Here is a 27,871-nt window from a genome sequence, read left to right on the forward strand (position 1 = left end):
AAAACGTGCATTTGTAAAGCACCATGTCATATCCTAGTGTTTATCAACAGAAAACTTCCAAATTAAATTTGACACAATTTATGTACGGACACTGCAAAATTCAACGGAGGTGGGTGATGGTTTAAGCTGCTTACTGGTGGTGCTGATCGACAGGGGTACACTGGTACCCTATCAGAATGTCCTGTTCAAAGATTTAAGGTTAATATGCAGGTTCAGTTGGCAGTTAGGAAGGCAAATGCAATGTTAGCATTTATATTGAGAGGGCCAGAACAGAAGAGCAGGGATGTATTTCTGGGGCTGTACAAGGCCCTGGTCAGACCCCATTTGGAGTATTGCGAGCAGTTTTGAGCCCATATCTAAGGATGTACTAGCCTTGGAAAGGATCCAGAGGAGGTTCACAAGCACGATCCCTGGAGTAAAGAACTTGTCGTATGAAGAACGGTTGAGGACTCTGGGTCTGTACTCGTTGTTGTTTAGAAGGATGTGGGGGGGTGGTTCTTATTGAAACTTACAGGATACTGCAAGGCCTGGGTAGAGTGGAGAGGATGTTTCCACTAGTAGGAAAAACTAGAACCAGAGGGCACAACCTCAGGCTAGAGGGACAATTCTTTAAAACAGAGATGAGGAGGAATTTCTTCAGCCAGAGTGGTGAATCTATGGAACTCTTTGCCACAGAAGGCTGTGGAGGCCAGGTCATTGAGTGTCTTTAAGACAGAGATAGATAGGTTCTTGATTAATAAGGGGATCAAGGGTTATGGGAAAGGGCTGGAGAATGGAGATGAGAAAAATATCAACCATGATTGAATGGTGGAGCAGACTCAATGGGCCAAGTGGCCTAATTTTGTTTCTATGTCTTATGAAATTGAAGAAACAGGTTTAATGTTCCTCCAAAAGATGACACTTGCTAACTATCAATTGAAGTACAGGCAGGTGAACTGCACTGAACGGCACATGATGTGAGCATAAACAGACACTTACTGACAGGGTTGGTTAAATCAGTGATTAAAAACTGATTCTGGTTCCTTCATCAATGGCAAACAAAACTCCCCAGATAATTAAACTGGGTGTGTCAGCCTTAACTAAATGCCCAAGTCTCTGGAGTGGGACCTGAACCCACAGCCTCTGAGGTTTGGGCTGGCAGTCATTGTTTCTTTTTATTTGTTGTCCATTTTGCAGATCCATTGGCAGGTCTGTCATTTGAAGAGAGGCTAAATTGTTTAGGTTATAGTCATTGAAAGAGTGAGAGGGAATCTCACAGAAACTTATAAAATTCTAACAGGGTTAGACAGGGTCGATTCAGAAAGAATGTTCCTGACGGGTGGGGGAGTCCAGAACTAGGGGGTAGTTTGAGGATAAGGGGGTAAACCTTTTAGAACTGAGGTGAGGGGAAATGTCTTCACCCAGAGGGTGGGGAATGTGTGGAATTCACTCCCACAGAAAGTAGTTGGGGCCAAAATGTTGTGTCTGATTTCAAGAAGAAATTAGATTTAGCTCTTGGGGCTAAAGGGATCGAGGAAGGGGGGCAGAAATCAGGATATTGAATTTGATAGTTAGCAAGTGTCATCTTTTGGAGGAACATTAAACCTGTTTCTTCAATTTCATAAGACATAGAAACAAAATTAGGCCACTTGGCCCATTGAGTCTGCTCCACCATTCAATCATGGCTGATATTTTTCTCATCTCCATTCTCCAGCCCCTTCCCCTAACCCCTGATCCCCTTATTAATCAAGAACCTATCTATCTCTGTTTTAAAGACACTCAATGACCCGGCCTCCACATCCTTCTGTGGCAAAGAGTCCCACCAATTCCCCACTCTCTGCATGATCAAGATGAATGGTGCAGCAGACTCTCCTGCTTCTATTTTCCAATTTTGACACCTTTAAAATGCCAAATTCCAGACTGGTAACAATGTTAACCTCAATATTCCTATCCCCAGTACTTTAATAGCAATAATTATCCATTTGGGATGCCACTGGTGTTAAAATAAGAGATTAAAACCTCAAGTATTTTAACTTTGCCAGTGCTTCTGAAGCTCAGAAACACTAGGGCTGGGATTCTCAGGGTGAGGTTTCACTGTCCAGCCTTCTCCAAAATCAAGATTTACCATCTTTGTATTATTAATACAGACGAAAGCAGATTAATAACTTCACGCAGTGGAAATAAATTCAGTTACAATGGAACCTCCCACTCCAACTACCTGCTAGGACACAGAACCTGTCACAGGTAACAAGTGATCAACTCCCAACTTGTGATATCTGGGAGGTGTGGGGGGAAGTTAATGAAGTTTCACTTTTTTTGCCACAGAACAATGGAGACAGACACCAGAAAAAGCAAACAAGATAGACTGGACAGTCTTTTTCTTTATATACGCACACACAGAGATCCCTCAGACCAACTCCTTTTGGCACTAATTTGTCAAGTTTCAGCATAAAATTTCACTCTGTGCAAACATCGCTTATGTAACTGCGTTCTCCTTTCCTGAAAATTCTTTCACAAACTCTTCTCCTTAACATTTTTTTTATATCTCTCTTTGGCAAATATTTCTCCTCTAAAGAATTTAAACGGATTAAGAGGAGACTAAGTGCTTTACTGGATTTTGTATAAAGTATATTAACAAAATATCCACTTGTTCCATTAGTCCAATATTGGTTTCATACACAAAATGTCTTCATACTTTCCACATCATTACAAAAATAGTTAGCCCTTGTTTTAATTTCCCATTCCAGTTTAGGAGCCAATACAGGAAGTAATTTAATCGACAGGGTTTAAAGAATGAATTGCCATAGTACAACAAACACTAGTGTGAACAAAACACACATCTGACAGGCAGACGGGAAGGAATGGAGTCGGGGGGGGGGGAAAGACTTATGTGTGGGGTGTGAACACTGGTATTAACCTGTGGCACCAAATGGTCTGTGCTGTACATGCGAAATTAACTCATGAGAATATGCAACGCATTCTGGCACCTGGTTAACCTGGCTTCCAGCGGGTTCCACTGTGATCTCTTTCTGACGACCTGCATTCCAAGCTCACCCATTAACACATTTCGCTCTGGACAGCGTGTAGAGCAAAGCAGTGAGTACGAGGATCTCAGGAGTCACTGCATTAGCTACCAGAGCAAAGATTGACAAGGGTCCATCGATTTTTTTTTTGAATGGTCAGATCCTCAAGTTGCTCCTCACTGATTTCTCGCTTTAGAGTGCACTCACATTCAGCACTGTGACACCACGTCAAGCAGAGAGAGCAAGGACTTCTCGCTAAGGAATCCCCTTGTTCCTCACCCTGCAATGGAATCAGCTTGCAGCTAACTCCGACTTGCCCTCTTCATGAGAGGAGCTTGCAGGAATTGGAGAGGGTGGCACACGGCAAGGACAGTGGCTCACAAGTTCAGAGAATCAGAGGAAGTCGAGGTCCACACTGATGTGTCCAGAACCCAGAGATTACAGTGTGGTTAATGTGTGCAGGCTGCTCAATACGTACACCAGGTTATTTTACCTGCAGGTTTCACAGAGGCACAATGTTTTAAAAGAAATATTCAAAAGAATACTGGTGACTTTCTATAAGCGTAGCAAGTACCGATTACACTGCTAGACCTAAAGCATTGAATAGCACGGAGAAGGTGAACTGGGCTATGTTTACCTGCAGGTTTGGAGGAATTTCTGAAAAGTACAAATTTTTAAACAATGTAAAGAAAATAAACTCTTCTCTCAAGATGGTGATTTAACAACCTTCAGTAGAATGAAAGTGTTCAGGGGGATTTCTGGGTGCCGGCGGGGTAAGCTGCTGTCACCATACCAAAGGGGTGTTTCTCGTTTACCATCAGTTATTCCGTTGGCTTCACAGCAGCTCTGCTGCAGCCTCACCCACCTTCCACAGGCAAAGTGGCACATCGATCAGATACATCCACCTGCGGGAGAGTTCTTGGAACACACATAAAGGGTTACAGGTGTACTGTGCGCTAGGGGCAGTTTCCTATTCAATCGGAATCAACAAGGGCAACAAAACATTCAGTCGTCATTCATAGATGGAATTCCTGGGCCACTTAATAGGAGCTTGGGAAATGATGCCACACTTTCCACTATCTTGCACACTGGCTCTCCCTCAGATTATGAAGTGGTGGGGGAGGGGGAATGTTTAAATCATGACCCTCTGGCCCAGCGATATTGCTGGGTCAGGGAAGAGGGGGGGCCTTATGGAACTGCTGATCATTTCCTGCCAGTTAGACCAGGAGAGAGACAGATGCTCAAACCCTGACCAACTCTGATGCATTGCTTCAGGCAGGGGTACGTGCTGACAGCATTAAATACCCCTCCCAACATGATATGGAAATAGGATTAGTGAAGGAAACGGAAACCAGGAGGAGGGATCAGAAACACAAATCCTCCTTTTGCAACCCCAGAGAATTGATCCCCTTTTTAAAAAAAAATCACTCTCAATTATGACAAGGTCATTTGCAGGCACAGAGCCTGTGATGTGCAATATTCTACAGTCCACAATGTCCCCTCTCCCCAAACCTTACTCCAACAACACAACCCCAGTACTACCCCCCCCAGGGTAGGGATGGGGAGTGACATCCTCAGCCTGGGTGGCTTCTGCTCCATTGTGTCCAATTAGATATTTTAATACCAGCAGCAGATTGGCCTGTGGAAAAAGGAATCAGGAGTATGAATCTTCAACAATCACATCCATCACTTCTCTGATTACACAGGGCATTTGGGTTCCACCCAACCACACAGGGCTGGAGCTGGAAGCTCAAAACCTTGGGTGATCCATTGTTTAGATTGCTCTAGGGTTGAGGGAGATGGGGGAAGAAAGTCAAACAGTGAAATTACAGTCAGTAATTCTGCAGCAACAACAAGAAGGACCAAAAAAAACTGTGTGAAGTGAAAGACTGTATTATTCCTGTACGGGCTGCAGATCACACAGACTGGAAGGCAGAGAGCGCGAGGCAGAGCAGAGGGGATACACCATCCCAGTCCAGCTACTTCGCTCTGAAGTTGGTTTTTGTCCGTAGTGGATAACCATCCTGGCTGCCTTTCTGACGGTTAACAGCAGTCCGCTCCAAATTGTAGCGTCTCTGCAGCCTGACTGCCATCTTCCGGTCCTCTTCCTCTTGTCGCACGCTAGTGAAAGATACCTGGGCGTTAATGCTGCTGTTCCCCTCCGGGTTCCGCTTTTCCCGTTTGATTTTGGATGCTGCTGTGTGCTTGGTCTTATGGTGTCTTTTCCTGCCGCGTTGTGGCTGGGAGGACTCATTCAATCCACTTCCACTGCCGACCAGTCCTTTGCTTTGCTTTGAGCCAGTGCGTGCAGGAATCGAGCCGCTGGAACCGTGGTGAGGCCCATTCGCCTGCTTCGCAGCCTCTCGCCAGACAGGACTCAGCTCCGCACTGCTGTTCCACACCTGGGAATGCTCAAGGCTGGGCTCAGGAAGCTCACCAGATTCCGAGTAGTCCATGAGCCGAAGGGTGCTCTGCGAGTCTAAACATCCAAGCCCCCTGGGGGAGCAGGAGGCTGAAGTCAGTTCCATCCCAGTGAGCTCGTCCACTGTCTCCAGCTTGGGAACAGCACCTTCGTCGTCGTCCTCCTCCTCCTCCAAGGTCAGAGTACTTTTTGAAGCCATCTTCGCCTCATGGCGGTCCTGCAGGATCTGGCCCCATTTCTCCAGGAGATTGGGGTTCAGGTCATACGAGGTGGTGGTTGTTGGTTTGTGGAAGCCACAGCCCAGGTTCCGGGGGGTCGATTTGACAATTTGGGGTTTCATCACTCTTCCATCTGGCAGTTTCTTGGGAGGGGTACAGGGTGAGCAGATGATAGGCTTGAAGTGGTTAAACTCCCCAGAGATGCTGTCGTTGCTGTCAGGGCTGGCTGACCGCTCCCTCTTGCACGGTCCCGATACTGTTGGGTCACTAGGGGACCGCTTCTCTGAGCTCAGGTTGGGGGCAGAGTTGGAACGGCTGTTTTCAGAGGAGGCCAGGATATTGACTGCATTGTTGGTGCCGAGTGAATGGGCGGAAACCGAAACTGTCTAAAAACAAAAGGGAGAAAGATTGGAGAGGAACCATCATAGATAAAATCATGGTCTTGAACAGCTGGAAACCGTTGGACACTTGTGAAACTCACCATCACATGAATATGAGAATCATTATCTGTCACAGAAGAGGAAGCTAGCTGAGCAAAACAGCAAAAGAAGGATAGACACTAGGGTAAAGGGAAAAGGAGTGGGGAGACAGTTGTGCGGAGCATAAAAAGCAGCAGGGACCTGATGGGCTGAACAATCATCTCAGCATCACCTGTATTAATTCTCCTCAGAATCTCATGTTTCAGTAAGATCAACTCTCATTCTTCTGAACTCCAGTGAGTGTAGGCTTAACCTTCCCACGCAAGATAAACCCCTTCATCCCAGGAATCAACCTAGTGAATCTTCGCTGAACTGCCTCTTCTGCAAATGTCTTAAATAAGGAGACCACAACTGTAAAGTACTGGCAGAACTGAAAACTTCACTCAGTACTGGTGACCATGAAACTATCATCGATTATCCAACTGGTTCACTAATGTCCTTTAGAGAAGGAAATCCTTACCTGGTCTGGCCTACATGTGACACCAGAGCCACAGCAATGTGGTCAAGTCTTACCTGCCCTCTGAAATGGCCGAGTGAGGCACTCAGTTCAAGGGCAATTAGGGATGGGGTAACAAATGCTGGCCCAACCAGTGACACCCACATCCCCTGAAAGAATAAAGGAAATTGGAGAAAGCAGACAAAGGAAGGCTCTTGTGCCCACTATTGGAACAGCATCACCCATATTTCCAAACAATAGGCAAATTACATTACCACCTAGCAAGGTGCAGCAAACCTCACTATGGCAATGCCATTCCTGCTGTAGTCATGGGTACCTTGGTTCTGCTGTCGTTGCGAGGGGTTGGTCTTCGGCTCTGGTTATTTTCCACTGGCGTGCTCCAGCTCCGGTTCTCCTCCGAGTTGACACTCAGCGTACTGCAATAAGGAGCCAAGAGTGAGGGAGAGGCAGCTTCATTCCTGGCCATTTCAGCAACAACCTGTATTTATATACAGCCCTGAACGTCGCAAAGTCACACAAGGTGTTTCACAGAAATCATTACTGATAGAAATTGACACTAAGCCATAGGAGACGATATTAGGGACACATGGTCAGAAACTTGCTCAAATACGTGAGTTTTATTCAGCGTATTAAAAGACAGAAAGAGACGCGGGGAGATTTCGGAAGTGAATTCCAGCCCAGGCGGCTGAAGGCGCAGTTGCCGATGGTGGACTGTACAATGAAGCTGTACTATTTATATACGTTATGTTAAGGAGGGACTACTTTAAGATTCAGTGTTTTGTTACAAGCAGTTGGTTTGTCTGGCAGGCGTACAGCAGACGCTGGAAAGCAGGATAATTACTGATTTTGGCCATCTAAGTGTTTATTTAGCAGAAGGCTTAATGAGTTTGTTTACAAAGGAAGAGGACCCTTGGGGTGTTTTCTTGGCTAATGTAATGGAGAGTTAGGTATATAGGATCATTTAGTCATGTGATACTCGAAATGGAATGAGCTAGGTTTGCAGCTGAGAAAAAGTTTTCTGAGTTTAGTTGCCGGAGAGGATTGCTTAAAAATAGCAGCCTACAAACATCGCGCTCTCTCCAAATTCACTCTGGGAGCTCCAAGGCTGTTAACACAAGTCAAAGCAAGTCTGCCTGAATTTGCCGATTATTTTCAAACAGGGGTTAAAGTCTAGAAGAGAAATATTGCTCAACTGGAACGGAATAGTAAGAAGAAGTTAAGAGTTTGTTTCTTGTTCAATGTTTTAAGAGTTAAACTGATTCATTTTGTTAGAGGTCTATTTAAACTGTGTTATGGATGAAGCTTGTTTTGATAAAATAATTCCTAATTCATCAGTGGAATTACTCCCAAGGTGAAGCATCCTTTCCTCACACCAATGCTGGAATAGAAGATTTGTTGGAGTGTAATTTTGATATACATTATACTTGTGATTTCCAATCTGACACCCTGACAATTTATGAAGATTAAGATTCCCTTGGAATCCAAAACTGGAAGTTAGCAGTGATGTCAGAAGGTCACAGGGCTTTAGGATTTTACAGAGATTGGGAGAGGGAGGAGGGCCCTGGAGGGATTTGAACACGCAGATGAGAATTGTCAGACTGTGGTGTTGCTGGAGCAGCAGCCAATGTAGATCAGCCAGCAGAAGGGGCAATGGGTCAACACAGCTTGGTGTGAGTTGGGGCACAGCCAGCAGAGTTTCCGTTCAGAGGATTGTTGTTTCATTACAGCCGCACGATACACCAAGAGGTCAGGACTCGGGTTACCTTGCAAACCGACCAGAATTGTTGGCATTCAGCCTGTTGTTGGCTCCTGATCCCCACTGTCGGGTAGACATGCGTTTGACTGGTTCCTCGTTCTCTGAATCCGACATATTATCTATAGCCTGTGGGAAAAAAATCTAATATATCATCTCATATCTGAGTAAACAAACTGAAACTTCCTCCATTAAAATAACCTGATGACACTTACTGAGTAGCACATGCACCAAAGAACAAACAAAATTACAGCACAGGGACAGGCCCTTTGGCCCTCCAAGCCTGCACCGACCATGCTGCCCAACTGAACAAAAATCTCCTACCGTTCCAGGGACCATATCCCTCTATTCCCATGCCATTCATGTATTTGTCAAGACGCCCCTTAAAAGTCACTACTGCATTCGCTTCCACCACCTCCCCTGGCAACAGGTTCCAGGCATCCACTACTCTCTATGTAAAAAATCTGCCTCGTACATCTCCTTTAAACCTCACCCCTTGCACCTTAAGCCTGTGCGACCAGAAGATGGTTTCACTGGTAAATTAGTTTGGTTGGTACTACTTTATCCTCACATCACCACAAGTTCAGCAATAAGCCAGGCGTCACTCAGGGGGTCAGTGCTGAGGGAGCGCCGCACTGTCAGGGGGTCAGTGCTGAGGGAGCGCCGCACTGTCAGGGGGTCAGTGCTGAGGGAGCGCCGCACTGTCAGGGGGTCAGTGCTGAGGGAGCGCCGCACTGTCAGGGGGTCAGTGCTGAGGGAGCGCCGCACTGTCAGGGGGTCAGTGCTGAGGGAGCGCCGCACTGTCAGGGGGTCAGTGCTGAGGGAGCGCCGCACTGTCAGGGGGTCAGTGCTGAGGGAGCGCCGCACTGTCAGGGGGTCAGTGCTGAGGGAGCGCCGCACTGTCAGGGGGTCAGTGCTGAGGGAGCGCCGCACTGTCAGTTCTGCTTTCTCTGGGTGTACAGACCACAACCTACATTAGGAATCAGCGAATTTGCCTCAATGTCCTGGGCCAATATCACTAAAGTCGGACGTGCCTGTCACAGCGTTTCAGTTTCCCAGTACAAAAGGAGACAAGCTTGGCCTTTTAACCTACATTCCCCCTCGAGCAGCATCAAACCAGATGAACTGGTTCCTCATTTCCTCCTAGTTGTGCTGCTATGATTTGTCCTCTCCTGTTCTGATGTAGTGACATGGCTCCTTGCGCCTGGGATGTGTTTTCAGACATTCTAACTATCCCTCATCCCCAACTCCCTCTGTCTTGAAACGGTATTCACATTGGTATAGTCATTCCATCATCATTTGCAGGTCTAACATTCAGGGAGAGGGCAAGGGAGAACAAGGGAAAGGGAAAGATATGAGAGGAACTTAAAAACTCACAAACTCGCGGTTCCATTTCCTCGCCAGCTCCTCATCCCTTTTCACCTGCTCCATTATTGTTTTCTTTTTCTCCACTTGTTGTTTCTCTTGTTCCCCCTCAGCCAGAATAATCTGAATTATTTCCGCTGTGACCGAGTCATCATCTTCCTTCAAGCTCTCCTTCTCTGCCTCGTACTGGAAGGAGAAAAGGTTATAATCTGTAGCCACTCTGCACTCAACCCTGTCCCACCCAACCCCATCCTGCAGGGAACTTGGAAAGGGATGGATGGGGAAGAAATGTGTGTGATTCGGAGAGGTGAGTATGTACTGCTACTATTAACAAATCTGCTTCAACATGAATCTATCATTTCAACAGCATGAGTGTGACCATTTGACAATGAGTCAGATGAGGAGATATTCAGACCAGTGACCAAAAGCTTAAATCAATAAAGGCAGAGAGGTTTAGGGAGGGAATTCTAGAGTTTAGGACCCCAGCAGCTGAAGGCACACCCACCAATAACGGAACAATTAAAACCTGGAATTCTCAAGAGGTGGAGATGCCGGCGTTGGACTGGGGTAAACACAGTAAGAAGTCTCACAACACCAGGCTAAAGTCCAACAGGTTTATTTGGTAGCAAAAGCCACAAGCTTTCGGAGCACTGTTCCTTCGTCAGTTAAGTGGGATACGCTGCAGGAAAGGACGTCCAGAGGCATGGTACACTGGGGAGACCATGCAGACGCTACGTCAATGGATGAATGAAAACCGCTCAACAATCACCAGGCAAGAGTGTTCTCTTCCTGTTGGGGAACACTTCAGCGGTCACGGACATTCGGCCTCTGATCTTCGGGTAAGCGTTCTCTAAGGTGGCCTCCATGACACACGACAGCGCAGAGTCGCTGAGCAGAGACTGATAGCCAAGTTCCGCACACATGACGATGACCTCAACCAGGATCTTGGGTTCATGTCACACTATCTGTAACCCCCCCCAACAACTTGCCTGGGCTTGCAAAATCTCACTAACTATCCTGGCTGGAGACAATACATATCTCTTTAATCTGTGCTTAACGCTCTCTCCAGTCACATTGTCTCTACCTTTAAGCCTTGATTACCTGTAAAGACTCACATTCTAACCATTATTTTGTAAATTGAGTTTGTGTCTTTATATGCCCTGTTTGTGAACAGAATTCCCACTCACCTGACGAAGGAGCAACGCTCCTAAAGCTAGTGGCTTATTCTACCAAATAGATTTTTTGGACTTTAACCAGGTGTTGTGAGACTTCTTACTGAATTCTCAAGAGCCAGAACTGGAGGAGGAGTGAGCTCTCAGAGAGTCGTGTGCAATGTACTTTTGAATTGTTTCTGAGTTGGCAGGTGATTTACCACGGCGGTGTCAATCCGAAGGAATTAACCTGGGGCTGGCCTGTGAGGGAACTCTGAGGATGTGCTGGGGCTGTGTTTGTTTAGAGGTAATATTAGTTGTGGGATTGAAAACTGGAGATAGAAGGGAGTGAGGCCATGGATTTAACCCCACAAAACATAGCAATATGAAATCTATTGGCTCTCTGCAGCCTCAGTCACTGGGCGTTTGCTCCATCCTTTTCTGTTTTCTCACTTTGTTCCTCTCGCTGACTTTACTATTGTAGAAAGACAAACCTGAAACATTAATAGCAGAATCTAGGAGTGCATCATCTTGGCAGGCACTCCAGTACAGAGAGGATACAGTGCTGGAGTTTGAATGAGGTGTTAACCTAAGAGCTTTGCCTGAGAGTTTGGATGGATATAAAAGATCTCAAAACATGCAGGATAGATACAGCAGACAGTATTACCTGGGCCGTGCACTTCCCTTATCTATGCCCACACACAAAATCATTCAACTGATCACCTCATTGTTGTTGGTGGGATCTTGCTGTCTGGAGAATGGCTGCAGCATTTTACTGAATAACAGTCCACCACCTACAAGATGCACTTCAGCAAGTTCCTCCCCAAGTCACACACCATCCTGTAATTATATCACAGTTCCTTCAGTGTGTCACAATCCTGAAACGCTCTTCCGAACAGCAGTGTAGGTTGTACTGACACCACATGGACTGCAGCAGCTCAAAAAGGTAGTGGCATAATGGTGTTGTCGCTATACTAGTAATCCAGGCACCCAGGGTCAAATCCCACCACGACAGGTGGTGGAATATGAATTAAACATCTATCGATGACCATGAAAACCACATAGTTCACCTAATGTCCTTTAGGGAAGGAAATCTGTGGTCCTTACCCAGTCTGGCCTACATGTGACTCCAGTCCCACAGCAATGTGGTTGATTCTTAACCGCCCCTCTGAAGTGGCCGAGCGAGACACTCAGTTATATCAAGCCTCTAAAAAGTCTCAAAGGAATGAAATCGGGTGGACCATCCACCCACCATTGACCGAGGCACCAGAACCAACAGCAGAAAATCCAATCCAGTCAACCTTGCAAAGTCTTTCTAACTAACACTGGGGGCTTGTGCCAGAATTGGGAGAGCTGTCTCATAGACTAGTCAAACAACAGCCTGACAAAGTCATCTTCATATAACTATACCTTACAGACAATGCCCCAGACACCACCATCACTATCCCTGGGTATGTCTTGTCATAGTAAGAAGTCTGACAACACCAGGTTTAAGTCCAACCAATTTATTTGATAGTAAACTCACAAGCTTTTGGGGTTTGCCCCTTCATCAAACCCCAGTGTTTACCCCAGTCCAACGCTGGCATCTCCACATTATGTCTGTCACGCCAGCAGGACAGGCCCAGCAAAAATGGCAGTACACTGGTGTACAGTTGAGAGGGAATTGCCTTAGGAGTCCTCAACTTCAACTCCAGACCCATGAAGTCCCATGGCATCAGGTCTAACATGGGCAAGAGGACTCGCTGATTACCACAAATCGCACCCCTTTCCTCTGGGCTGAATGCACCATGTGTGACAAGGGTATAGAATGTACTCTTGGTGGGGGACATTAGTGTCCATCACCATGTGTGGCTTGGTAGCACCACTGCAGCATATCAGTGCAAAAGATAAGGCCGAAGCGTTTGCAACAATCTTCAGCCAGAAATGCTGAGTAGATTATCCATCTCAGACACCTCCAGCGTTACAGAATTCAATCTTCGGCCAATTCAATTCACTTCACATGATATCAAGAAACAGCTGAAGCTACTGGATGCTGCAAAGGCAGTGGGCCCTGACAATATTCCAGCAATAGCACTGAAGATTTATGCTCCAGAACTTGCTGCCCACCTAGCCAAGCTCTTTTAGTGCATCTACCCAACAATTGCCCAGGTATATCCTGTACAAAAAGCAGGACAAATCCAACCCGGCCAATTACCGCCCAGTCTACTCTCGATCATCAGTAAAGTGGTCATCAACAGTGCTATCAAGCAGCGACTGCTCAACAATAACCTGCTCAGTGACGCCCAGTTTGGATTCTGCCAGGGTCACTTAGCTCCTGACCTCATTACAGCCTTGGTTCAAACATGGACGAAAGAGCTGAATTCCAGAGGGGAGGTGAGAGTGACAGCTTTTGACACAAAGGCAGCATTTGACCGAGTAAAACTGGAATCAATGAGAATCAGTTGAAAAACTCTGTGCTGGTTGGAGTCATACCTGGCATAAAGGAAGATGGTTGTGGTGGTTGGAGGTCAATCATCTCAGCTCCAGAACATCTCTGCAGGAGTCCCTCAGGGTAGTGTCTTAGGCCCAACCATCTTCAGCTGCTTCATCAATAACCTTCCTTCCATCATAAATTCAAAAGTGGGGATGTTCGCTGATGACTCCTCAAATACTGAAGCAATTCATGTCCAAGTGCAAGCAAGACCTGGACAATATTCAGGCTTGGGCTGAGAACTAGCAAGTAACATTTGTGCCACAGAAGTGCACAACAGTGACCATCTCCAACAAGACAGAGTATAAGCATTGCACTTTGACATCCAATGGCATTACCATTGCTGAACCCCCACAAACATCTGGAGGCTACCACTGACCAAAAACTGGACCAGCAATATAAATACTATGGCTACAAGGGCAGGCCAGATGTTGGGAATCCTGTGGTGAGTAACTCACCTCTTGACTCCCCAAAGCCTGTCCACAATCTACAAGGCACAAGTTAGAAGTGTGGTGGAATACACCCCATGAGGATGCTACCGGGACTTGATGGTTTGATTTATAAGGAGAGGCTAGATAGAGTGGGACTTTTCCCCTGGAGTGTAGAAGGCATAGGAGTGATTTTATATGGAGATCTGTAAAATATTGAGGGGCATAGATGAGGTAGATAGTCAACATCTTTCCCCAAAGGTAGGAGAGTTTAAAACTAGAGAGCATTGTTTAAGATAAGAGGAGAGAGATACAAAAGGGCAATTTTTTCACACAGAGGGTGGTGAGTGTCTGAACAAGCTGCCAGAGATAGTAGTAGAGGCGGGTACAAATTTGTCTTTTAAAAAGCATTTAGACAGTTTCAGAAGTAAGATGGATATAGAGCGACATGGGCCAAACGTAGGCAATTGGAACTAGCTTAGTGGTTTAAAAAGAAAGGTGGCATGGACAAGTTGGGTCGAAGGCTCTGTTTCCATGCTGTAAACCTCTATGACTATGACACTTGCCTGGATGGGTGCAGCTCCAACAACACTCAAGAAGCTCAACACCATCCAGGACAAAGCAGCCCACTTGATTGGCAGCCCATTGACAAACATTCATTCCCTCCACCATCGATAAACAGTGGTAGGTGTGTGTACCATCTACAAGGTTCATTACAGCTACTCACCAAAGTTCTCTAGACAGCACCTTCCAAACCCATGACCATCTAGACTGGGACAAGAACAACAGATATCCGGGAACACTACCACCTGCAAGTTCCCCTCCAAGTCACTCACCATCCTGACTTGGAAATATATCACTGTTCCTTCACTGTCGCTGGGCCAAAATCCTGGAGCTCCCTTCCTCTGGGTGTACCTATACCTCAGGAACTGCAGCAGTTCAAGAAGGCAGCTCACTACCACCTTCTCAAGAGTAATTAGGGACAGGCATAAAGATGGCCTAGCCAGCGAGGCCTACATCCGATGAATTAATTTAAAAAATTGCACATTCCTATCCACTGCCTGCATTTGGACTTGACAAAAGACAAAAACTGCACAAATATTAGGGGTGCTGGGGAAAGAGGGAGGTTTCTTCAAACAACACAGCAAGAAGCAGTCTAAACTCATATACAAACCTGTGACGAAGATTCAGCTCTTTGGCATAATAAGCAGAATGGAAGCTTCAAAATGCTAAATGATTTGACACAGAGAAAGTTCTGTTGTGCAGACGTCTGGGTTTATTCTGAATAGAGCCCAGTTCCTGGCTCCCTTCCCAGCTCTCCTCCCTATACAGCTCAAAAGCTTTGGCCTGACTCCCAGGGTGTCAGGAACATGCACAGACTTGTTTCCATAAGATAACAGCTGGACTCTCCGTCCAGTTAAAAATCCAGTAATAGCATCGGGACAGTTCATGAAGATACCATGATCCTCAAAGTTTCCAGATCGGTGCCAATGGAGGAGGCCATTCAGCCCCTCAAACCGTTTTTAATTAGATAACAGAGATCTGTAATTCAACTCCATTTACCTGTAGCTCCACATCCCATAGTATTCATCACCAAAACATCTAGCAAGCTCAGGCAGCAAATTTCAATTAACCCTCAACAGTTTTGGGGGGGGGGGAAGGGGTAGAAACTTTGTGCTACGAAGTCTGTTCTGATATCTCCCCTGAACAACCTGGCAAGAATTTTAAAGTCCCCCCTTATTGTGGACTCTCCCCACCCCAATCAAATTCTTTAATCATCTTAAACACCTCAGCTAGATCCAACCTCCTGAACTCAAGGGAATTCAAGCAGAGATTATGCAAGCTGACCTTGTAAATTAATCCTGCAAAGACCAGATGAACTTGTGCTGCACCGATACACTTCCTGAGGTTGAACAAAACTCAACACAGTCACTCTGGGTGCTTTATTCAAATGATCAATACTTTCTTCTCTTTATTCCAGGCCCATCAACGGCCTTCATTATATTAGTATTTTTGAATCTGACTAATTTCTAGTGATCTTGATCTTAGTTGGGCAGCAACAGGATTATTCAGGATCCCTAACCAATGACTCTCCCTGGCAAAGGGCTGGGTAGAGCGTATGCAAACTGGACTGGCCATAATGTTCCTCACTCAACAGCTTATCCTGAGTCACACATGAAGAGATGGCAACTGGTTAAGAGGATTTTTTAAATATATTAGTTCACAGGGTGCTTTTTTTAAATTAAGTCATGGGACATGGCCATCACTGGCTGGCCAGCATTTATTGCCCTTCCCTAGTTGCCTGAGGACAGTTGAGAGCCAACCATATTGCTGTGGCTCTGGAGTCACATGTAGGCCAGACCAGGAAAGGATGGCAGATTTCCTTCCCTGAATGACATTAGTGAACCAGATGGGTTTTTCCAACAATCGACAATGGTTTCATGGTTATCAATAGATTCTTAAATCCAGATTTTTTTTTTCATTGAATTCAAATTCCACATTTGCCGTGGCAGGATTCAAAACAGGGTCCCCAGAACATTAACCGAGTTTCTGGATTAATAGTCTCTTGAGAATACCATTAGGCCATCGCCTTCCCTAATTGCCCTAAATAGAGGTGGTGGTAAGTTGCCTTATTGAACCTCTGCACTCCATGAGGTGTGGGTACACAGAGTGTTGTTAGGGAGGGAATTCCAGGATTTTGTCCAGTGAAGGAACAGCAATTGATTTTCAAGTCAGGGTGGTGAGTGACTCGGAAGGGAACCATTTGTCTGCTGCTTCTAGAAAGTAGTGGTCATGGATTTGGAAAGTGCCTTTGGAGGAGCCTTGGTGAATGCATAAAGAACAAAGAAAAGCACAGCACAGGAACAGGTCCACTGGTCCAAGCCCATACCAATCACGATGCCCAAATTAAAAAAAACCTTCTGCCCTTACTCGGTCGATACCTCTTAAATGTTTCTAGATACCCAGATACCTCTTAAATGTTTCTAGTGTGCCTACTTCCACCACCTCCTCTAGCAGCGTGTTCCAGTCACCGCTCTGCATGAGAAACTTCCCCTGCACGAGAAACTTCCCCTGCACATCTCCCTTAAACTTTTCCCCTCTCACCTTGAACTTGTGTCCCCTATTAATTGATACTTCCATCCTGAGAAAAAGCCGCTGACTATCCACTACGTCTATGTCTCTCATAATTTTGTAGACCTCTGTCAGGTCTCTCCTCAGCCTCCGTCTTTCCAGTGAAAACAGTCCTAGTTTATTCAACCTCTCCTCATAGTCAACACCCTCGTGACTGGGCAACATCCTGGTGAACCTTCGTTGCACCTCCACGTCTGATAATATGGTGACCAGAACTGCACACAATACTCTAAATGTGGCCAAACCAAGGTTTTCTATAGCTGCAACATGATTCCCCAACTCCTGTACTCAATGCCCTGATTAATGAAGGCAAGTATGCCATGTGCCTTCTTAATCATCTTGGCAACCTGTGTTGCCACTTCTAGGGAAACGTGGACCTGCACACCCAGATCCCTCCATATGTTAATGTTCCTAAGAGTTCTGCCATTACAGCATAACTCAGGCATAAATTTATCCTGTCCCTCAGTATCTTCTCCATAAGCTTTCCCATCACTGATATCAGCCTCACCGGCCTATAATTTCCTGGATTATCCCTGCTTCCTTTCTTAAACAAGGGAACAACATTGGCTCATCTCCAGTTCTCTAGGATCTTGCCTGTAGTCAAAGGGGATGTGAAGATATCTGTTAAAGCCCCAGCTATTTCTCCCCTTGCCTCCCGCAGTAATCTGGGATAGATCCCATCCGGCCCTGGGGACTTGTCTGCCTTGATGCAATTTGGGATACTCAACACTTCATTCTTCAATATATTCTGTTGAATGTTCATATACCTATCCCTGACCTCAACATCATGTCCTTCTCCTTGGTGAATACCGATACAAAGCAGTCATTAAGGATTTCACCCACTTCCTGTGGCTCCACACATAACTTCCCTCCATTGTCCTTGAGTGGGCGTACTCTTACTGTTACTACCCTCTTGCTCCTAATATATACATGAAAAGCCTCGAGATTCTCCTTGACCCTGTTTGTTAAAGACATTTCATGGCGCCTTTTAGCCCTCCTGATTTCACGTTTAAGTTCCTCCCTACTTTCACTGTGCTCCTCAAGAGCTTTGTCAGTTTTTAGGTGCCTGGACCGAGCAAATGCTTCCTTTTCCCTTTTGGCTAGGCTTACAATTTCCCTTGTTATCCATGGTTCCCGAATCCTGCCATTCCTATCCTTCATTTTTATGGGAACATACCAGTCCTGCACTTCAATCAACCGGCCTTTAGAAGCCTCCCACATGCCAGATGTGGATTTGCCCTCAAGTAGCTGCTCCCAATCCACATTCCTCAGTGCTGCCTAATTTGGATGTTATTGGCCCTCGCCCAATTAAGCACCCTCACCCGAGGTCCACTCTTGTCTGTATCCATGAAGACCCAAAATCTTATGGAATTATGGTCACTAAGCCCAAAATGCTTCCCCTTTGAAACATCAATCCCCTGGCCTGCTCATTCTCCAATACCAAATCTAGTATGGCCCCTCCCTGGTTGGAGTGTCAACGTATTGCATCTTGCATATCAGTTGTCACTGTGATTTTGTGGTGAAGGAAGTGAATGTTTTAAGTGGAGGAAAGGATGCAAATTAAGTGAGCTGCTTTGTCCAAGATGGTGTCAAGCTTCTGGAGTGTTGTTGCAGCTGCACTCATCCAGGAAAGTGGGGAGTATTCCATTACGTTCTCTGACTTGTAACTTGTAGATGGCGGACAGGAGACTGAATTCTCAGCCTCTGATCTGCCCTTGAAACAACAGTATGTATATAGCTGGTTCAGTTCAGTTTCTGATCAATGGCAGCCCCCAGGATGTTAACAGTGGGGGATTCAGTGATGGTAATGCTGAAGGCTGTGACTTCAGGAAGTGGACTGTTAGGAGGGGAATTGGAAGAGGGGAGCAAAAACTCAAAGCTCAACTTGTCAACAGAGCTCAGAGAAAACAGAGGCTAGTGAATCATACATCTTCTCAATGCAGTCTTCCTCTTTAGTAAATACAGCAGAAATTGCCATGCAGTCACGTGATGCTTAACAGAATTAAACAGGGTGCAAACCATCATCTAATGAGAGAGCTGATGGGCGCTGTGCTGCCCAGAGGCGGTGGTTCCACTGCTGGAGATGCTCGTGTGCCGCACAGGGACACTTGCTGCCTGGCACTCCTGTGACATGAATGTTACTTGCCACTTATCGACCCAAACCTAAATGAACCCAGAAATCATCAGTAACAAATGGCAACAGTTCAACTTATTCAAGGTTGACAGGGAGAGCGTGTGAAAGCCTTTCTCCACCTCACCAATCCCTGTCCCATTCCCCTCCTGCTTTCCTCCTCGTTCTGTAAACAGTCGACTGGAATAATTGAAGTGGCAGAGGACAGTACCTGTCGGAGTTGGTTCTCAAACCCCTCCCGGACATCGCCTGCTTTACTCAGCACCAGGGGAGCACGGAACACAGGTTCTGCAAGCACAAAAAAAGGCAAACTCAACTCAGGACAAACCCAACTCCCTTGTTATGAGGCACCTGAAGTGACCATTATCCTTTCCCCATTTAAGCACAATAATCATGGCATCACAGCATAGTGAGGGGTCATATAATCCATTGTATGTGACTCTTCATCAGAGTGGGTTAATTGACCCCACTCTAATGCCCTTACCCCACTGCCCTGAAAACCCCCCCATTCAGGCATTTATCCAATTCCTTTTTAAAAGTCATCACCAAAGCTGTTTCCATATCTTATTTCCCGTCCTCTGCTTCTTTTACCAGTTATCTTTAACCTGTGTGCTCTGGTTACTGACACTTCTGCCAGTGGGAACACTGTTACTCCCAACCTTCCTGTAAAAATCCCTCGTCATTTTGAACACAGATAAGGTTCTATAAATAAACCAAAGCCTGCCCTTCACAGCAGATTGTGGGCACTCTGAGGAAAAGAGGAAACAATCTCTGTCCTGATAGTGCAGAGATCAAAGAGTCACTCCTGGGAATGTGGCACAGGGAGGAATCGGGAGCAGCATCTACTGTAATAGGACGTCCCATGTGATTCCCCTGGAGTGGTAGCGGACAACATTTGATACTGAGCCACAGAGGGGGATATTAGGACAGCTACCAAAAGTTTTAACAAAGTAGTGGTTCTAAGGAGTGTCTTGACAGATGAAGGAGAGATAGAGGGGTTTTGGAAGGCAATTCCAGAGCTTAGGGTTTCTGCAGCTGAAGGCACAGCTACCAACAGGAGGATGATGAAAATTGGAGAGATGTTGAAGAAGTAGAGGAGGGCTGATTCCATGAGGTGTCAGGGAGCTGGAGAGGATTGCAGAGTTAGGGAGGGGGCAAAGCCATGGAGAAATTTGAAAACAAGGTTCAGAATTGTGAATTCCAGGCACTGCCAAACTGGGAGAGTCCAGAACTTTTCAGACCATTCAGGAGGAATGTCAAGAAGCACTTCCCCACACAAAGGAGAGTGTAAATCATGCTTCTAATTCAATATTTCATACAATGTGGAAGACACTGGAAAGGCCTAGCATTTATTGCCCATCCCTAATTGCCCTCGAACTGAGTGTTTTGCTCAGCCATTTCAGAGGGTGGTTAAGGGTCATCCACATTAGCGCAGATCTGGAGTCAACAGGTAGATTAGTTCAGGTAAGGACAGCAGATTTCCTTCCTTGTAGGACATTTGTGATCTGGATGGGCTTTTACAACAACATTCTATGACAAGCTTTTAATTCCACATTTTATTGAATTTAAATTCCAACAACTGCCATGATTGGATGTGGATTAATGTTCCCAGAGCACTACCCTGGGCACCTGAATCACTAGGCCAGTGACATTACCACATCATCATCCCCTCTCAAATAATATGCTGGGGACTGATGGAAGTTTAAAACTGAGACTGACAGATTTGTGTTCAGTAAAAGTATTAAGTGTTATGAAAGCCAGGCAAGTCAATGTAGTTAAGATAAAGATCAACTATGATTCAACTGAATGGCAGAACAGAGTTAAGGGGCTGAATAGCCACTTCCTACTGCCACGTTCTTCACAAAGACAACAGATTACATAAATATTTCCTCGATAAACACACCTGAACAAGAGGCCCTAACTAACCAATTAGAAAACTAATACACTTGAAGGACATGTGAGTTCAACAGCTTTCCCAACACTTCTTATGGGGTTGACACTTTGTACAAAATCATTAATTAACAGCTTCTAGTACTGCTTTCCGTGTTCAATTTACACACACACACAGGTTCTAAAGTGCTACACAATAGCTATGTTTTTGAAGCACAGTCACTGTCAATAGTTAAGAAATACAGCAGCCAAACACAGCAAGATCAAACAATGAGTAATGGCCAAGTAATCTGTTTACGTGGGGTTGATTGGCTGATAAATAATGGTTGGGATATTGGGGAAGAACTCTCCTGTTCCGGGACAACATAAAAATCAAGGCTGGCACTGTCAGTGCAGCGCTGAGGGGGCACCGCACTGTTGGTGCAGTACTGTAGGAGTGCTGCACTGTCAGAAATGCCATTTTTGGATGAGACCTTAAAGCAACTCTCTTAAGTGAATGTAAAAGACTCCAAAGAGGAGCAGTGAAATTCTTCCGTGCCCCAGCCAATATTAACCCTCTCAAATAAGAACATAGGAACATAAGAAATAGGAGCAGGAGTAGGCCATCTAGCCCCTCGAGCCTACCCCACCATTCAATAAGATCATGGCTGATCTGTCGTGGCTCAGTTCCACATTCCCGCCCTCTCCCCATAACCCTTAATCCTCTTGTCGATCAAAAACCTATCAACCCGCGTCTTAAAAATATTTAGCGAGGCAGCCTCCACCACTTCAACCGGCAGAGAATTCCAGAGATTCACCACCCTTTGAGTGAAGAAGTTCCTCCTCAACTCCGTTCTAAACCGCCCCCCCCCCCCCTTTATCTTGAGGCTGTGCCCTCTAGTCCTACTGTCCTTTCTGAGCAGGAAGAGCCTCTCCACCTCTATCCTATCCATCCCATTCATCATCTTATACATCTCAATGAGATCTCCCCTCATTCTTCTAAACTCTAACGAGTACAAGCCTAGTTTATTCAGCCTCTCCTCATAGTTCAACCCCCTCAACTCCGGAATCAGCCTAGTAAACCTCCTCTGCACTCCCTCCAAGGCCAAAATATCCTTGCGCAAGTGCGGCAAACAAAACTGCACACAGTACTCCAGCTGCGGCCTCACCAATGCCCTATACAGCTGCAGCAAGACCTCCCTACTTTTATACTCAATCCCCCTCGCTATGAAGGCCAGCATCCCATTCGCCTTCCTGACCACCTGCTGCACCTGCAGGCTGGGTTTTTGCGACTCATGCACAAGGACCCCGAGGTCCCTCTGCACCGTCGCCTGCTGCAGTTTTTCGCCACGTAAGTAATAGTCCTTCCTACCATTATTCCTACCAAAGTGGACCACCTCGCATTTGCCAACATTAAATTCCATTTGCCAGTTCCTGGCCCATTCGCCCAGCCTATCTAGATCCTTCTGCAGACTCTCCACACCCTCCGCACAATTTGCCGTTCCACCAATCTTGGTGTCATCAGCAAATTTCAACACCATACACTCAGTTCCCTCCTCCAGATCATCTATATAAATGGTAAATAGCTGAGGCCCCAGCACCGACCCTTGGGGCACTCCACTAGTCACCAACCGCCAATCCGAATAGCACCCATTGACCCCCACTCTCTGCCTCCTATTTGACAGCCAATCCCCTATCCACGCTAACACCCTACCCCCAACTCCATGCCCCCTGACCTTCTGTAATAACCTCTTGTGAGGGACCTTGTCAAACGCCTTCTGAAAATCAAGAAACACCACATCCACCGGCTCTCCTCTATCCACCGCCCTAGACACATCATAACTTAACTTAACAATACATAACATAACAATAACATAACTTAAATGGATTATCTCGTTATCGTAATGCTGATGTGGGATCTTGCTGTGTGCAAATTGACTAGCACATTTCCTATATTAGAGCAGTGATTACATTTCAGATGTTACTTCACTACTGGCAAAGCATTTTGGACTCAAGTGTTTTGAGATTGTAAAATGAGTTGTTCATAAATGAAAGCCCTTTTTCCAACGGTGACATTCACCAGCGAGAGCATCTCATCCAGAACACAGCATCTCCAACCGTGCAGCACTCCCTCAGCATCAGATCTGGACGAATTAGTGTAGCTAAAGTACTCAGGGCTCTGGAGTGGGGCTTAAATCTGCGATCGCCTGACTCTGAGGAGAGGGTGCTACCAGCCGAACACCAGCCAGCAAATTTGAGACAGCTAGTAGTGGTCTGGGACTGTGCTCTAGATAATTATCACACTCACTAGGGTCTCAGGTTTGTGCTTCCCATGGAGACTACACAACAGACTTCACAGGCAGAGCCTGTCACACTCTGTTTCTGAACTGCACTGTAAGGATTCTATGATTCTAGAGACATGGCACGCTGGGTTGCAGGGACAATTCCCTCATTTAAAAACAATCCTGTATAATATTCAGCACTGTTTCAAGGCACTTATTAGCAGAAACATCCAAACTTTCAGTCTTCCAAACAAGTTCTGAGAAAGAATGAGGAAAACATTAACTGTCTCTCTCTCTCTCCATAGATGCGGCCTACCTGATGAGTTTCAGCATTTCCTGTTCTTATTTAAGCTTTCAGTCTTTACTGGGTTACCCAAGGGTGTATGAGGCAGTCAAACAAAGTTTGCAAAGTCTTGTTTGAGTACCACATCACCTTACAGCAGAAGGGGTGGCCATTTAGCACCATGTGCCAGTAACAGGTCTCCAAAATTATTCCTACTCTCGCCACTCTTTCACCATTGCCCTGCATTTTTTTGAGTATTTATCCATTTCTCTTTTGAAAGCTATTACTGAATCTGCTTCTAATGCCCTTGCAGGCAGCGCCTTCCAGATCACAACAAGTCAGTGTGAAAAAATTCTTACCACCAATTCTTTTGCAAATTGTCTTCAATCTGTGCCACTCTGGTTAGTGACCCTTCTCCCATTGCAAACAGTTTTGATTTACTCTTACCAAAACCTTTTATAATATCATAGGATTGAGCACAAACGTAATGCTGAACCTATACAAATCATCAGTTACAATACAGCATAGAGATTTCAGTGCTTTACTTCAGAAAAGTTGTCAAACCATGGGGAAAAAGGGAGATTGACTAAGATGATACGAGGAGACTTGGGGAAACAGGTGCCCTTTTCATTCTAATAGAGACTCAAATTTTGAGAGATTTTGGTAACACAAAACAAAAAAAAACATTTTTCCAGGTTGGCAAGTCTGTAACATCAGGGCATTTTTAAAAATCATCACTAAAAAGTACAAAAGTAATAGCAGAAATAATTTTTAAAGAAACATGCTGTCAGGATGGGCAATGTCTTGTGAGAATCAGTGGTAGAAACAGAATCTAAACTGACTCTTCAAAGTAAGTGAAAAGATTTACTGTGTGGGAAAATTAAGAGGATGTGGTATCAGGGGCGGAGGTGTCGCTTTTTCATAAGGCCAGCAGAAATGTGATGGACCAAATGGTCTCTTCCTGTGCTGCAGCATTGCATACATCAACTTTAACCCAACCAGAGTAAAGATAGTTACATGCTTAGTCAAGTCCTGTGTGAGGGAACTCACATACAAACAGAACTAGTCTATGATTCAGCTCTGCAAGCCAATTGTCAAGTGATTTTGAGTCACATTTAAAGTAAACAGTTTAGGTCATTCAGAAAATCTACTCTATCAAATTCTCAGCTCACATCCCCTTTCTGTGTTCCCCACAAAACTCCTCCAGGGTCATCCTTTCCCTCTGACCCCATCCCTCTCATTCCTTTAAATGATGCAAGATTGCCCTTTTCTCTCATTCTCCTTCATTCCATCGCTTCTCACCTAACCATTCTACCTATTCACTTGGTCTCCCTCCCTTTCCATGACCCCATTCCAAGCAGCAATCCCTAATGTTACCCCAACATAACCTCTTCTCTCCTCACTCTGCACCTAAGCCTTTTTAGAATCACAGAATCTCTACAGTATAGAAAGACACCATTCGGCCCATCAAGTCTGCACCGGCCATAATCCTATCCAGGCCCTTTTCCCTTAACCCCACAAATTGACCCTGCTAATCCCCCTGACACTAGGGTTTAGGCTAACCTGCACATCTTTGGACTGTGGGAGGAGACCCACACAGACACAGGGAGAATGTGCAAACTCCTAGGCTGGAATTGAACCTAGGTCCTTGGCACTGTGAGGCAGCAATGCTAACCACTATGCCACCGTGCTGCTCATTGAACAAAGAAAAGTAAAGCACAGGGACAGGCCCTTCGGCCCTCCAAGCCTGTGTCGATCATGATGCCCTTTGGTCCATATTCTTCTATTCCCTCCCTATTCATGTACCCATTCAGATGCTTAAATGTTGCTAATGTGCCTGCTTCCACCACCTCCTCTGGCAGCGTGTTCCAGGCACCCACCACTCTGTGTGAAAAACTTCCCCCCGCACATCTCCCTTAAACTTTCCCCCTCTCACCTTGAACCTATGCCTCCTTGTAATTGACACTTGCACCCTGGGAAAAAGCCTCTGACTATCCATCCTGTTTTTGCCTCTCATAATTCTTTAGACCTCTATCAGGTCTCCCCTCAGCCTCGGTTTTTCCAGTGAAAACAATCAAGTTCAAAATCAGAATATCCTTCCTGATGTCAGCCTAATACCCCAATTTCTTGGTAAACACCACCTTCCCCAGCCCCTTTCTTCCCAAAGAAAAACAGAAAATGCTGGAAAATCTCAACAGGCTGACAGCATCTGTGAGGCGAGAACAGAGCCAATGTTTTGAGTATAGATGACCCTTCATCAGAGCCACTTTCTTCCCACATTTTTAGATTTCAGAGCCACTGCCACTTTCCGCATGCTGATATTCTTCTCTTCACTTCTCTCTGGACTCTATCAGGGATCAACTGGGATCTATCATGGACTTGCTGGGATCAACTTGGGGGTCCACTGAGGTTTATTGGAAATTCAGTAGAATTTATCAAGATTAAATGTGGGATCCACTTTGGGTTTATTGGGGACCCCTGGGGTCTATCAGGAATCAAATTTGGCTTTACTGAGGATTCACCAGGCATACATTTGGTTTATCAGGGATCCGCAGGATCCATTACGGATCCACTGGGTCTGTTAGAGACTCACTGGGGTCTATTGGGGAACCACAGTATTTATTACTGATCTACTCGTTGGATTATGGGTCCATTGGGTCTTTAGAGACCCACTGGAGTCAACTGGGGATCCAGAGCATTTATTGCGGGTCCACATATTGGAGTATGGATCCAATGGGTCTATTATAGATACATTGGGTCTGTTAGAGACCCATTGGGGTCTACTGGTGAGGAGTCAAAGGGTTTACCGCAGAGTCACTATATTGTAGATCCACTGGGGGAGGTCCGTCGGGGACCCGGTGGGGGAGGGAGTAAATCAGGGATCCACTGGGGGTGCTATCACAGATCCACTGGGGGCCCTAAGGACCCATTGTGGGAAGGGGATATCAGGGACCCACTGGAGGGAGGATTGTCAGGGACACATTTGAAGATGGCCTGTCAGGGATCCACTGGGGAGTATGCCAGGGATCCACTTTGGATCTACCATGGATCCACTTGGGAGCTATCGGGGATCCACTTGGAAGCCTACCCGGGATCCACTGGGAGGGGGTCAAGCAGGAATCCACCTGGTGAAGGGGTCAGTTGTGGATCCACTGTGCGACTTCAGGGATCCTCTGGGGAGGTATGTTGGGGGGTACACGTGGGATGGGATGCTATCAGGGATCCATTGGGGGCCTATCAGGGATCTACAGGGGGAGGCCGGGTGGGGATCCACTGGAGGTGGGGGGTCTGTCAGGGATCCACTATGGGGTCAGGGATCCAGTGAGGGGAGGGGTGAGCTTGTCATGCATCCACTGGAGCAGGGTATGTCAGGGATCCACTGGGGGGTCCAAAGATGTGCAGGTTGGGTTGATTGGCTGGGCTAAATAAAATGCTCCTTAGTGATCTGGGATGTGTAGAATAGAGGGATTAGGGGGTAAAATATGTAGGGATAAGGGGTAGGGCCTCGCTAGGATTGTGTTCCGTGCAGACTTGATGGGCCGAAGGGCCTCTTTCTGCACACTATGGTCTGTCAGAGATCCACTGGGGGGATCTGTCAGGGGTCCACTGGGGGTCTGTCAGGAATCCATGGTGGGGGGTGGGCTGTCAGGGATCCACCACAGTGGATTTAGCAAGGATCCACTGGGGAGAATCTGTCAGGGATCCTCTAGTGGGATCTGTCGGAGATCCACTGGGGGGTGAGTCTGTCAGGGATCCACTGTGTCTATCAGGGATCCACGGTCGGTCCACTTAGTGATTCACTCGGATATACGGGGATCCACTGGATCGCTGCCCCCTCCCCAGGCCCAGTCTGGCAGAGGCCCTGCCGCTCTCACCGGGTTCCAGCCGCTGCTCCGCCGCCTCCTCTCGCTGCCTCCAGCGGCTCTGCTGCTTCCTCCTGCGGCCTCGCTGCTGCCAGAGCGGCGCCCCGGTGGCCCGGCTGCTGTCGGTGTCGGTGCGGCGGCAGAGCGGGCAGGCGAGGCCCAGGCTGAGGCCTATCCCGGCCTCGGGCCCCGCGCGGCTCAGGCAGCCCCGGCAGAGGCCGCTGTCCCCGGCCTGGCCCGGAGTCTGGAGCCGGGCTCCCTGCCGCCCTCTCCGGGCCCGCTCCCCGCTGCCGCTCCCGCTCCGGCTCCGGCCCGCCATCTTGTGACGGAGCAGCCCCGCCCCCCGGGAGCGCGCGGGGGGCGCGCGGGGGCGCGCGGTGGGAGCGCGCGGCGGGGCGCGGAAAGCGGGAGCGCGCCCTGATCCAGCCTCTAAACTAACTCCTAATCAAACTAACCGGCTCTAACCCAAATCTAACCCCTAACTAATCCAGCAATGTTCCCCCTAACTAACCCCGGTCCACTCTAACTATAACTATTCTCTAACTAACCCCTAATATACCTTCTCT

The 27,871-nt window shown here is 46.6% G+C and overlaps 1 protein-coding gene across 1 annotated transcript; it reads right to left on the reverse strand.

Annotated features, from left to right (window-relative positions):
- Positions 1-1,771: 1,771 nt before the first annotated feature.
- Positions 1,772-27,645, reverse strand: rnf169 (ring finger protein 169). Its single transcript, XM_080197740.1, has 6 exons — positions 27,318-27,645; positions 19,220-19,296; positions 9,709-9,882; positions 8,342-8,460; positions 6,895-6,994; positions 1,772-6,028 (listed from the first exon to the last, which is right to left on the reverse strand). Exons 1-6 carry the CDS (start codon positions 27,622-27,624, stop codon positions 4,982-4,984), a joined length of 1,824 nt encoding a protein of 607 aa, XP_080053866.1. The 5' UTR covers positions 27,625-27,645; the 3' UTR covers positions 1,772-4,981.
- Positions 27,646-27,871: the final 226 nt, after the last annotated feature.

Source organism: Carcharhinus amblyrhynchos, chromosome 10, assembly GCF_965287045.1.
Source record: "Carcharhinus amblyrhynchos chromosome 10, sCarAmb.v2.hapA, whole genome shotgun sequence".
In the NCBI taxonomy this organism is placed as follows: domain Eukaryota; kingdom Metazoa; phylum Chordata; class Chondrichthyes; order Carcharhiniformes; family Carcharhinidae; genus Carcharhinus; species Carcharhinus amblyrhynchos.

Excerpts from the sequence above, each read along its gene's own strand:
- rnf169 (XM_080197740.1), bottom strand. The coding sequence starts at position 27,624 with ATGGCGGGCCGGAGCCGGAGCGGGAGCGGCAGCGGGGAGCGGGCCCGG. Across the intron at positions 9,883-19,219 it reads TTGAGAACCAACTCCGACAG|TACGAGGCAGAGAAGGAGAG; the intron begins GTACTGTCCTCT and ends TTCTCCTTCCAG. Across the intron at positions 6,029-6,894 it reads GCAACGACAGCAGAACCAAG|ACAGTTTCGGTTTCCGCCCA; the intron begins GTACCCATGACT and ends TTTTGTTTTTAG.